The sequence below is a fragment of the Diadema setosum genome, chromosome 6 (assembly GCF_964275005.1).
Source record: "Diadema setosum chromosome 6, eeDiaSeto1, whole genome shotgun sequence".
NCBI classification, from domain to species: Eukaryota; Metazoa; Echinodermata; class Echinoidea; order Diadematoida; family Diadematidae; genus Diadema; species Diadema setosum.
This window is the reverse complement of record NC_092690.1, coordinates 6,479,836-6,494,156: the sequence shown is the minus strand read 5'-3', so window position 1 is coordinate 6,494,156 and position 14,321 is coordinate 6,479,836. Positions and strand designations below refer to the sequence as shown.

The following is a 14,321-nucleotide window of genomic DNA, read 5'->3' as shown; positions in this document are numbered from 1 at the left end:
AAAAACTTTTACATTGACATATCCACGAACAGATATCAAAGGAATTGACAGGCGAGACAACGTACAAATAATTACTGTGTAAACTAAACCACAATAATTCAGAAATGTGCATGTAAAATTAATTCCAAAAGGATAGAGGGATATAGTCTCGTGCAAATAAAGACGCAAACGCAACCATATCACAAATATCCGCTTTCAGTTAGATTCTATAATCTCTCACTCTTTCCACTCTCTCTCATTAACTCTCTCTGTCTATCTAATTATATCTATCCCTCTATCTATCCATCCATCTATCTATCTATCTTTCTATCTATCAATCATATTTTTGTTTATTTATTTATTTATTTACTTATTTATTTATTTATTTATTATTTTGTTTATTTATTTATTTATTTATTCATTCATTCATTTATCTATCTATCTATCTATCTATCTATCTCCATTCATTTCTTGCAGTGTGCTACGATGCTGTCAGACGAAAGATGTGTCTGTGCGACATGAGACTGGTGAAGAACAGCCCGGACTACTTTAAATGCTGATGCCAGTCACGTGAGAGATCACGTGCGAGATCACATGACAGGACGGTGAAAGGCGGAAACATGTGACATATTTTCACCCATAAACTCGTCATGAGAAGAACGCACAAAAACGATCTATGCTGCAATGGAATGCATCAATGTTGACTGCTTTCTACCATGAGAGCCAGATTATATTGTGAGAGTCATTGTCATAATTATAGAGTGTTTATTTTGCAGGAAACGTGTATTATGAAAACATATGTTTACACATACACTATGTATGTTTGATGTGATATATTACGTAATACACTGTAGCAACCAGAATTCACACACTACACATAAGGCATTTCCATAGTCGTTTGTATCATTGTGTATGACATGAGAAAATATAACCAAGTTCATGAAAAAATATATACACTATTGTGTATATGCGTGCCTTAAATGTGAAGCAAGAAGTCAGCGTCTTTATTTTGTTCTTCGTCAACTTCCCTTAACACTTCTCTTCTCCCCTTTCGAAATCTTATTTCATCTCTCCCTCTCTCTCTCTCGCTTTATTTCGCTCTCGCTCTCCCGTTCTTTTTCAAACGAATTTACGACACTGTAAACCAGTTTGTCACAAAATGTAATAAAGCGAGAATATGACGCGGCAATAAAATGTTTATATTGCTCATTTTATTAGGATGAATGTTCGGATATATGGATACTGCCGACAGGTCTACGCTGCTAATGAAAGCGATGAGGATTAATAAAACATTCAGTTTTGTAGCATACAATTCCAGACTTAAAGGGCGAATAAATCTGATTTAGTAAATATAAAATAATCAAAGTTGCCATTTTGCAATTTATGTCACCCACCATGTAATCAAGAAACATGTAATTAGTAGTGTTCTTCTGACAAAAATACATGCATGGTTACTAAGTTGACAACATTACACATCAACTGTTCAACAGAATCTGATGGCGGCATCCATTAGGAGTCAGTGCAAGATAGTCTTGCTAACCAGGCAACCACGTTTCGCCTCAGATAAAGCATGCGTGAAATGTTTGCAGATAACGAATTTGTATTGTCAAACAGTAATAAAGTGGATTGACATAATTATGACTATTATCTACCATGACAAGAATTATGATTTAAAAATAATTGTGAAGGTTTCGGTTCGTAAAATGGTAGGACCTACATGTAATTGTATTCATGCAAGGCATACCAGCTCCGGTTATATTAAAGGAAACAAAACGTAGTCACGATGCATGTGTATTGCTGGTGGATTGGACGAGTTTGGTGAGGTAAAGCTGAACCACCAGTGATGGAGAGATAAGGGTAGAGTAGTGACGGCAGCCGTGCTCCCAATTGGGTCGTTTCTCCACTTTCCCTTTTACTGAATCACCCAGTCATTTAACTTACACTAAAATAGAAAGTAAAAAGAAAAGGAGAAAAATGTGGATTTATTGAACATATTAACAACGATTACACTGATTAAGATGTTGGTAAAACGTGGGCATATACATTGCGTGTAAATGTATACATGAATAAAACAACAACAGCAACAACAAAAAACGACACTTGATAGTTTACATTTTGTGTGTGTGAGCGTTGTGTCTGTGGCCATGAATTGTATTACTACAGTACATTGTGTGTGTCTGTGCGTTGTAGTGTGCTAGTGCCGTGTGTATGTTTGTGTATGCGTGAGTGAGGTGTGAGGTCGGAGGATGATGTGCACAGTTCTCTATCTGAGAGAGAGAGAGAGAGAGAGAGAGAGAGATTATTGAAAGTTTACATTTCTAAAATGTCTGTCAGTGCTTTTTATGCATAGCGAAGCAAAAAAGAAAAAAAAAGATGATATTTTGATAAGGATAGAAACAAAGGAGCAAGAATATAATGTTTGAGTTTGATGTGTTCCTTTTGTTGTTGTTGTTGTTTTGTAGCACAAATTGTTTGAGCAATGAGAGAGGACCGAGATGAGTTCATTATTTTGCCTCATGCTTCAGACACAGAAACCCTCGTCAACTGTTGCTACTAATAAATATCCGAGATGTCCCACTGACGTTCAGTAAGATTGCTGCCCTCTACGGTAAAATACTCTCAGTACTTAACAGCTCTCATTGATCGAATTGCAACATCTATACAGCAAAGGAATCGCGTAAGTTAAACTTTGTATACATTGTTAAGTGTATGATATTCTTCTCAGACGGGGCAACATTCGCTGGTCAGGTGGCCATGGGACCTTTACACACAACATTTACATCGATATGTTTTATGACTTGATTAAGACAACCCCTAAGCTGACACTCACCCATTCTGCAAAACCTCCTGTAGCCAGGGGACTGCCTCCTCATGGTCTTGTCACATTTGCACACGGCCTTCGTCATGGGTTGACGGCACACTAGATAAAGACATGGTTTACAAAGAAAATAAAGAAGACTCATTGCCAAGTAATACCCTCATTAGAATTCATAGATCTTTACATTCTTTTTTTAATACGAAGAGTTTGTTTGCAAAAACCGATAAGTCCATATTTGCCAAATGGAGATATTTGCGATTAAAGGTCAAGAAAAATAAAGAGAATAATAAGAAAATTTTTGCTTCTTTTGACCACAACTTCAAAAATATGCTTTTATATGTAGTGACCAATATATCATTTAAAAGGTATTATTTTGTGACAGAGGCCGTACTTCAAAATCTTCAAAAATGGACTTATCGGTTTTTGCAAACAAACTCTTCATACGTTATCGTGTGTCATTCGCATGTTCCTACTACATACGGTTCACTACTTTCTATACACTGAGCAGATGCCCCCCCCCCCCCCCTCATCTCTCAGTTGTAGCTCAGTAGATGAGACAACGGATGATCAGAGACAGTATACCTGGTTCAGGTCCCCCTGCTCCAGCTGTTGCCCCCTAGGCATGGCATTTTTTTCCTCATTTGCCTATTATAAAGTCGGTGCTCCCATAGCAGTCACGTCAACGACAAACTCAATTCAGGTCAATTCTTATGATGAATAAGCGGTCACGTAAAACAAAATCAATTCTAATCAATAACATCTTATTGCGAATATCATTCGAAGTAGGTTCTTTAGTTGTTATACCACGATACGAATAAAGTTGAAATGAGTGGACAAGCCGGTCTAGTGCATCCATTCGCTTTGGCTGCATTATTCAGGTCTTTTGAATTTAAAGTGAAATATCGATGTTCAATTTGTTTAATATCATTGAATTATTAAAATCATTGACGCGAACCAATTTTAACCAATTTTAACTTTTAGACTTACATTGACGTCGATGTAGGGCAATTTGTCAATCAGTTGCAATGAAAACATCTCGACGGAAGAAAATCATGAATTTGAATAACAAAGCAGTACCCGCTGCATGCTATAAGGATTTATTAGTACCAACACTTGCTTTCGGGCGAAAAGTCGGTGGTCTAGTGGAGATGACTCCTGTCCGGTGATCAGGAGGTCGTAGGTTCGAATCCTGCTCGAGTATGTACGCCCATGATTTTTTATCATGGCTACTACTAAAGCACTGATCAATTCAGTGCTTATTTACGTCGATGTAGGGCAATTTGTCAATCAGTTGCAATTTATTTCCAATGTGAAAGAACACAGGGAAAAGTAATTGTATCCTTCACACTAAAATTATGGATATTTTGTTTATCTAATCTCTGGAACTGAAACATAATACATGTAGTTCCACATTATTCACTATTCATTATCTACTGCCCTCTATCACCGTTGGAAACCAGACAAAGCGCATGACAGTTCAGGAATAAAAACGGGTAGGCCTACTGTGTTATCATGTATAGGTCTGGATCCCGCGCTCTGTTGACGTAGCGCATGTGATGTAGAAGGGAGGTAGAGAAAAGACTACTTGATAAGAACAGCGATGGGAAAACGACCAAATTACTCTGTTCTCAAATTGAACCAAAGAGATTGTCTTGAACTCACGAAAGAATCGCCCCGTCCCAGTGCCCCTCTTTTCCAGCTCCTCGTCCTGCTCGAACTCCTGAAGGAGGGCGGCCACCGGGTCCCTCTTGTACGCATCGAAGCCCTCTTCATCGGCGATCTCGAAGTCCATGTCGTCGACGAAATCGGCTACCGTGAGGACCAGGCAGGCAGCAAGAACGAAGGCGAGAACCAGTTTGGAAGCCATCTTGCTTGAAATCTGCATTGATGAAAATAATAGCAAAGACAATAGAAATACTATTACTTCTGCTCCATCTTTTGATAAAAATGCATTTGTAGTTATTCTAATGCAGTTATGCTTACATTGTGTTCAACGTGATCTGCAGCAAGCATTATCATGACCCCGGTCACTTTTAATCAAACTAACATTTACAGCTCCCTCAATTGACTTCCTGCTGTGCAGTCCAAGGATATTGCCACTTTCACGAAATGTCAACATGCTAAGGTCAATCGCCTTCTGATACATTTTCTTCCCCCTTGTCAATCAATACAAATCGTCTAGAATAGCATTGCCTGCACAAGAGCATGCACAGACATGTTACCAAGAAAGTGAACATGTGTATTTTTCTTCAAGATAGAAAATCTGTTCTTTTTTATAGCGCTGTACATAACTGCAAATTATCATTCTATTTTTTTTTTCATTATCATAATTATTATTATTTTTGTTATTATTATTATTATCATATTATTATTATTATTATTATTATTATTATTGCAATCATTAACATTATATAAATCAACTGTTCCGACATATTTTCCTTGATACAATTCAGTTACAATTTGCCTATGCATTTCCTTAAACTATGCTTTGTTTCATTGTAAAAAATATGAACTTCATTAATGTCGCTTGAATATGCATAAGTCAAATTGTACTCTTATTTTTTTTGTATATGCAAATGTCATATTGTACTCTATACCTTTGCTCTGAAATGAGATGAAATAAAATGAATAACAGATGAGTGTCTGAAATGTTGAAACAGAGGTCAAACTTTTACGCCCTTCTTATTAAAACTCTTAATAAGTGCATAAAAGTGGATTTCTACACGACGCTAAGTCCATGTTGGTCATACGCGTATGACAGGCAGTGTGAGGGCTGATATTTTCTGCAGCACTGGAAAAACAAACAAACACTCGATTGTTTACAAACAGTATCTATTGAATTTTTCCTATTTGATAAATTCATCAATTTAGCGTAAGGGTGCTAAACAATAATTGTATTAACATTTTAGGTTATACTCTTGTCAAGGTATAAAGTAAACAAATAATACACCAAAAATCAATTACAGCTTTGGTCAGATTTTTTTTTTTTTTCCACGGCTACCAGACTACCTGAAAATGTTTATACCTGATAATTATTTTGATTTGATATGATTTGATTGCTGCATTGTTTTCCTCTTCTCGGAGATCACTGGCATGATGACAGAATAAACGGACATAAAATTAGTATCCATGCCGGCCATCCACTGTAAAGAGTGAGTGAAACTATTAAGGAAAGCCAGTTCTCAGGTACTCTAACAATCTACGTGCCAATAAATTATGGTACTGTTTGACACTAGGTCTGATGCTTTAGGACCGTCAATATCGCCTTTAGGGTGTATAATTTAACCTACAACATATTGAGTTTTTAACCCATAGCACATGAGGAATCCGCGCCCAATGTAATATCCTTATGAGAGTCAAAACGAATGTGGAGGCTATGGATTAACGTAAATGGAGAGCTCGTTATGAGAGGATGGACCTGGAGGGTGTTAACACTCACCTTACCCTTCAGGCTGCATTAAAGGAGACCGCTGAATGATTTTCCGACTTTCACATTTGAACAAATATAAATTGGCTATACTCCGTGCAGAATTTCGGGATTTATAGTGATTTTGATGAAATTTATAACAAAGGACAATGAACAAGAATGATGACATGGCAGCTTCACCAAAAGAAAACATGATTGTTTGGTCAAGGAAGGAAAAACACGAACAAAGCATGCATAATATGTAATACACATTTAACTTGTTAATCAAGCGGTATTGCAGTGAAATTACATTGCTTCATTTACGAGATATTTAAGCCTCATATGTGATTGATTATCCTTCCCCTTTTCCAGTGTATTTCTTTTCCAGAGTATTGGTTTCTCTATTCAATTACCGCAGTAAATTTCACTATCCATACATTTTGGCTGTCGATTTATGTACTGCCTAATGTGAAATTATGAAAACCATTCGGACTTCCTCTTTTAACACACCCACAAAAGCAACAACAACAAAGCGAAAGCTGAGGAGGTAAGCTCGAAACATAGGTAAATCAGTCCTAAAGGTGCATTGATATAGATTTTAAGAAGGAGAGAAAGACAAAGAGCGAGAGAGAGAGAGGGAAAAGAATTTATATTAAACTTTCTCCCGGACTGACTGTGTCTCAATGACATTTACGATCGTTTTTATAATGTGTAAGACAAAACAATGATATCAAAAATGACAGGCACTTTAGGTCGCCCTCGCGTCTACAGACCTCTCAGTGGGAGGGCAATCTATATACCAAGCAGTCTGATGACAATCTTCATTAGTCTTTCCCGGACGAATTTCTTAATTGTGTTTCGAGCAGAGAAACCCGAGAAAACAAAGGACAGCGTGTCAGGCGGGCGATTTGGATTAACCCATAACGTACCGCCATGCTATCAAGAGTTTACCCTTAGACGAACAAAAAGAGCGAAGAGCGTAACTTTTGGGAATCAAATACTTAAATGACATGGAAGATTTATGAAGCGTGTGACAGTTATCATAATGATTGCTACTGACATTGCCAAAAGAAAAAAAAAATGCAGTGATCAAGTTTGAAAGTAACCTTACCCTGTAGACGAGTCAAAATTACGGGCTGGAAGAGGCGGTGTGGAGATAATTAGTCCGAATTATTGAATGGAAGAAGCGTCAAATCCGAGCATCTGTTATATGAACAAAAGACGACACGCTTCAATGGTCACGGGACAAGGGGAGGCTGAGAGAAAACGCCCTCATTATGTGTAGTAGATACCACATTACAGGACTAAACGCTGAGCCGCTGTTCGTATCTGGATGACGTCATAATGACGGAAATGATTCATACAATAACTGTATACTTGTGTATTTTTAAAGTTTAGTTTTATTGCATTTTTTTTTTCTCGCAGCTGCTGAAAGATGTCATTTGATTTTGAATATCAGATTAGAAGTTTAAGAAAAGACGGGTAGTAATTTGGTCTGGAAAAAAAAACACGTCAACTCACTAAAATGTTATATCATAGGCCTACATGACAGACGGTATATATATATATATATATATATATATATATATATATCTATATGACATGCAAGCATCTCCATAAAATCTTTAATAAGAGAGATCATGGTGTAGTATAGATTGGGATGAGGATTCAGCTTTTAACTTTTTTGTGAGATACTTACAAATAATTTAATGATAATAGTAATATAAAAGAGCATACAATTCTCTGTCTAAGAGGAGTTCAAAGATTATTTGATGAAAATCGGTTTTGAAATGGCTGAGATATCCAAATACAAGGCAAAACAAAGCGATCCTATAAAAAGATGGGCCCCAACTTTATCATGATCACTTTATTTTGAATATCTCAGCCATTTCAAAACCAATTTTTATCAAATAGACTTTGAATTCCTCTAAGAGTTATGTGCTTTTTCATATTTTATGAAAGCTTTCTCATTGAAAATCATTTGAAAAAAAAAAACACACACACACACGTTGGAAATCTGAAACCCCATCTGAACCGAAACTATACTAGCCCTTTAACGACAATTATATTGCCACTAATGGTGACGTTGGTGATGCTGATGACTGCTACTTTATCATTGATGTATTTATCTTTACATAATAATCATGACATGATAACGAGTTGAAAAAGAGTCGATAACGACGTATTAAATGAGTTAATGCTGCTCAATGTGTTCAAAGCTAATTGTCGTGCTCACTGTAGATAATGTAATGATGATTTCCCTGCGGCATTTGATGCTGGATGAATCTCTATCAACAACCTCAGATTTGCCGGGAGGGTCGCCCTCCCCGTCACTGCTGCAAATCGCATTAACAGGTGGATGCGTCGCCATCAACTCTTGCACATCGTAATAGAAGAAAATGATGACATAGATGAAAGATGAGTAATGTGTGTTCAGCGTAACAGATGGGGTGTCCATTTTTTGGCGCCCAATCACGGCCACCATGCTGCGCTTCTATCCTCTTAACCCGTTGAACCCCAGGAAACCACATTTCATTGGTTTAGTGCAGTATATTTCTCAATTACAATATTAGCATCTATTACTGGTTTCCATCAGGTAGAGTTACCCCCCCCCCCAAAAAAAAAAATGGTTATTTGAGATCTCTATTTTGATAATAATCGATATCTAGTTTTGAAAGTTTCCAAATGTCGTGATCTTTAACTGATTTTTCAATCAAATGGCAAAATGTATCGTATTTTAATTTAAAAAAAATCAAAGTTTCTTTTTCGTTCATTTTTGTTATTCATATATTTTTGTTCAGATTTCAGTGAATCAAGTTCAAGTTTGTAAACATTTATTTTCCATCTTTTCATGTTGTAAATCACATACATAATGTTGTACAAGGAAGGCAGAACCTCAAAAAGCAGACCTTGTGGTGAGCTGCCTAACAAAAATACACTACATCACAAACACACGAAACAACAAAAACACAATAGTATAGTAGTTCCCATGGCAATATGAAGATGAGATATTCCTCGAAGAGAAATATTGCATTCTGACAGAGGGGCTACAGTAAGTGTGAAAATATGTGACGAGTTACAGCCTAAGAAAATTACCAAGTTAAACGTTACATATTTATAAGTGCTAACAATGTGAAACCTCTGCACAGATGTAAGCAAGACAAAGAATGAAATGCACTGTTTCCAACTGCAACCGAATCCTGAATAGACACCTTTACCGATATATTCAAATCTTATGCATGTCATTAAACAGAAGTAGTTTCTGGCAACCTGTGAGCTCGCACGAGGTCTGTCCGACACAGCAACAACTAGAGTATGTAAATATAATCTAAGTCAGGCATTAAACGCTTCTCCACTGCAGCATATACGATAGTTGCCAATCTTCAATGTCAACGATGATTATGAATATTTCTGGAGCAAAATTGCCATATATGGGACTTGCTGAATTAGAGAATTGTTGATAAGGGAGTGAAAGAAAAGTATGGGGAGAGAAGAGAAGAATGTTAATGCTTATGATACTACTATTACTACGATCAATCTCAATAAAAGCAGTCATGATAACACCATATATAGATATCTTTAGTGATTTGTATGGTCGGCCCTGTTATCATTGTCCCCCAGGGGAAGGAGGGTTAAGGATTCGAACCCCAGCTTTCCTGTGCAAGAGTCTACAGTCTTCTCTCCACCAAACCATACTTTATGTTCCACAGAGTAAGAAGATGATGAATGTTTGTTTCTGTGATTTCAAACTTCATATGCCATGTGATTTATGAAAAAGGACAATGTTTTGTTCTGATCAATAAAGTCCAGAAAAAAAAGAGAAGATGATGATGATGACGACGAGAAGATGAATCATTACCTCTTTACATGTCAGAGAAAGTACTGCTCTGTGGGATTTGTGTGTATTACAGTCAGTGTTATTTGTCGAATTGAAAAGTTGGTAAGTTGTGACTTAAGGAGAGGAGGAAGATGGATACAAGGATGGTGCGTTTAGTGAGTCTAAAATGTTGTCAGCGTTAAATCCACCGTTCACCATTCTATAATTATTCAAACATTTTATTTCATTACATTTCTATATTTGAAAATAAGGTTATGTACATTGTTTGCATTGAATTGTAAAAGTGTATGTCAATCATTTATTTCAGTATCTTAACGATATCGCATGTTTTGCTTTTGCTTGTTTGTTGTTTGTTTTATTGTTTCCTATACTATGTACAAAAAGTTGTATTTTGTAATTGTATGTTTTTTTAAACTACACGGACTCACAGAAGAACAGCCATTGGCCATGTTGACTGAAGTGAGATACCAATGGTGAAATTAAATAAACTCAAACTTAAACTCAAACCATTGGGAGCAGGGATTAAAATTGTTCAAGTTATGACATTTGGTGCATTAGTGTAGTTCATTTTATAAAGCTCATCAGAAAACGTCCTATCATATAACAAAATTCGCTATTAAGCCATATATTTAAGGAAATATCACGAATTTTCTCAATGAGGCATAGCTGTAGACGGTCTATTCTAGAAAAGATTTAAATAGAACTATTATTCACATTTTCTTTATCTAACAATACTTAACATTGATTATACTGATTAACATTTTTACATTGGTTGTTCCTATGAATTACTCACATTTAAGAACTATTAAAAACTAAAGCTTTGTTTTTTATCTGCAAATGGTTAATAGTGGCTTTTATGTTCATAACCTTTTTTTTTTTTCAAAGAGATTATGCAATCTCCATAGACTTTCCAAAGGATTTGGTTTTGAAGGGAGAGCATAATTATTACAAGCTGTGCTTTTTAGCTTCCCCTCCTTTTTCAACATTACGCAATAAATAGCATGTACACGTTTATTCATTTCTTCCTCGATTCACTGTGTTCATATGATATTTCGACGTATTGAGAATATGTACTTTTTGCATAATTTGCTATTTTCTCGTGCTATGTTTACACATTGTCACTTTTCTTTATTGAAAATGGATAAACTAAACGAAACGATTTGCCTGGATTCCGTACACATTGGGTTACTATTATTACTCTTCTGCTACCTATATATACTGCTACATTCCCTATTGCTGATTGTGTACTTGTGTAATGTCAGTTTATATTCTAAACTGAAAATAATTACAAGTGGACTTTCGAAACTTTGATTTCATACAACAGCACCGACAAAATCAGTGCGGAGGCCACGAGTGAGATTTTGAATATTGAACAAACAGTATTGATTTGAAGAATCAACATATTTGTGGTCCAAAAGGGAATTCTATTGATACAACTTAAAGTTTTCATCGTCTAATTTGATTCAATTTGATATGACCAAATTAATATAAATCAATAAATATCCAAATTGAGCAGCGAATATTATACCTTTATAGTACGTATAAAGTCAAAAGTATAAGCCCGAGAAAATGGCAACAACGATGCTTTTAAGACTCCATTTGTTCCACACTTTTTTGTCCTGCTGAAAAGTATTTATTCTCTAACATTCAATATGAAATATACACCACATCAGGCTGTTTGAAGAAAAGCTTTTATGTATCAATTTCAATTTCAGTGTCACCAATTTGCGTTTAGTATTGCTTTTCAAATGTATTTATTCATATCAAATGCATTACCGTCCTTTGTAAGTGCAGCGAATTAGTTTTCCTACTTCACAGATATTTCGCTCAGAGTGGTACATTTCTGTTAAAAGGCTAAAATGTAATGGAAGCCCACATTCAGACTGCATGTGAAGTAATTCATGCACAGCCCCGCATATGGTGTGCTGTGTAATAGGAAAAGAGTGAGAAAGATGAAATACTGCAGACTTCGTGTCTAGGTATGGCCAATTTTGTGATATTTGTTTGTTCAAGTTTATGTTTCGCGGACCGTGTGCGGAAGAAAGTGTGTTTCATCAATATTTACTTAAAAAAGGAAAAGAAAATCAGCTTTTTGTCAGTCTCAAAATGTTAGCTGATCTAGAGTGAACGGACTCGATTTTAAATAAATATAAGTAGTGCTGAAAATGGGTTTCCTCGAGCGAGGCAGTGGTTTTAATCTCGAGAGATTATCATGATTGTTTTTTACGAAGGTGTGCTGGTGTGTGCGTATGTGTTGATTGTACTTTCTAGACAGAACAAAAACAGTGGTGATAAATGTTTGTTTGTAAGGAAGATTCAGAAGATATTGTACATTTCTTTTATGAATGTGAGACTCGTATATAAGTCAAGCTGGAATGAAACTGAAAAATGGATGAAGGTTCTAGAGCACAAATAAAGTTTAGTCTGGAAAATGTTATTTTTTGTTTGGTTTTAAAGAAAAGAGAAACGACGCTCGAACCTGCGTTGTGATTCTGATTAAGCTACATTGTTTGTAGAAAAGTTAAGAAAACAAAGTCCGTAGAGGTTTTATTCTGTGAAGAACAATAATTATTGAATATCATGCAGCTGAGAGATATATTTATTCTTTATCGAGTACTCTCAACAAGTACATTTTAAAGTGGCAGTGACACTCCAACATTTGATTGTGTAATTGTTAACGACAGAAATGTTCAGAACCCCCCCCCCCCCCACGAGACTATGGTTAAGCCTTTTAAGTTATACTATGTTGATATTGAGACAATAAAGTAGTTCATAGGGGGTTAAAAAATTGAAAAAAAAATGAAATAATTCCTTATGGATATTGTTTAGTGTATTTAAACATAGTCTTCTCAATGATCCCTTCACCATATTGTCAAATCTCTGTGTAGAATGTATGTACATGTATGTTTTATTATAAATGAATAAATGAATGGATGATATATGGTTTGATAATCATGTTACAAACGCGTTGTATCTTGTCTCATGTCTCATCTTTTGTATGTACACACATTGGGAACACAATAAAGGATTTATTTCAATGTTCTTATCTATATCCCCATTGCAGTATAATTTGCATGATAATCTGTATAATATTTCGTTGAATTGATGAGTCTACGCCTTAAAATACGTTTTATTGATGTTTGGCTGTACCCTTAATAGCCATCATATTGACCTCCCCAATAAATTAAGACAATGGAAATGAAGGTCCCATTACAAATTAATTATATACTGTTAATAATTCCATAACATCTTCTCAGACGGGTAGTGTCGTAACAGTCGGCAACAATGATGAAAACTTACTGCATAATTATTGTGCTGGTTGTAACCAGTTTGTGAATTATTATTACTATCTTTTTTTATCCACGTTCATAAGAATTGTTTTTACATATGAATACCTATAATGTACCTAAGATTATAATACGTAATACATATTCATATATAGGCCTACACATATATACATACATAATCATTCATATTATATACAACTTTGTATTCTTAGAGTGTGATACTACGGTGAATATGGTAAGTCATCTTGAAGAGCGTTGCTTGCATTTGAATAGTTTTATTGCAAAATGAGCTATCAAGCGCCATCTTTTAACATTTCAAGTAGGTCCATCATCAGATCGAGCAAACTAAAATCTCTCCAGTAATACCTCACTTGTAACATAACAAGGAATATTTCAGACGTTATGATCGAAAATATCCTGTACTTTGTCATTATTTTTCTTTTTTTTTAGCAGTTTTAATCACAAACATCTCAATTTAAGAAGAATGGAGTTAGCTCGTTTTGAGATAAAACTCTTAATTTTGTACATGTCATTAATTTGTTGCGGGGATGCAGCCTCCTGCATGATCAGCCCTAAAAGGGAGGCAGGATTCACTGACAGCATTTCCGTCTTCCTAAAAGCAGCGCTCATAATACACACTATTTACCTACACACACACACACACACACACACACACACCCACCCACACACACACACACACAGAAACATACACATACACACACACATTCCCGACCTGTACTCATTTTCAAAGAAGGCATTTAAGTAACGTTAAAAGTTACGGCGCCATTCAGTAATGGGGCATTAAATGCTTAGTAAAGAGTAGCAAAAAGCAAAGAAAAAAAACAAACACCATGCGGTATTTATTGATTTTTATTTTTTATTGTTTCTGCGTTAAAGGTCGGCATTTCCCTTATGTAAAAGTTGCGTTGGCATCAGCAAGCATAAGAATAGATTGTTGTCGAACATGGCGAGTATCTGGATAAAGGTAGCTTT

General features: G+C 35.7%; 1 protein-coding gene across 1 annotated transcript; it reads right to left on the bottom strand.

The window, feature by feature from the left end:
* Positions 1-1,213: 1,213 nt before the first annotated feature.
* LOC140230116 (uncharacterized) lies at positions 1,214-4,904 on the bottom strand. Its single transcript, XM_072310313.1, has 4 exons — positions 4,781-4,904; positions 4,460-4,676; positions 2,810-2,899; positions 1,214-1,921 (listed from the first exon to the last, which is right to left on the bottom strand). The coding sequence occupies exons 1-4, from the start codon at positions 4,814-4,816 to the stop codon at positions 1,917-1,919; spliced, it is 348 nt and encodes a 115-aa protein (XP_072166414.1). The 5' UTR covers positions 4,817-4,904; the 3' UTR covers positions 1,214-1,916.
* Positions 4,905-14,321: the final 9,417 nt, after the last annotated feature.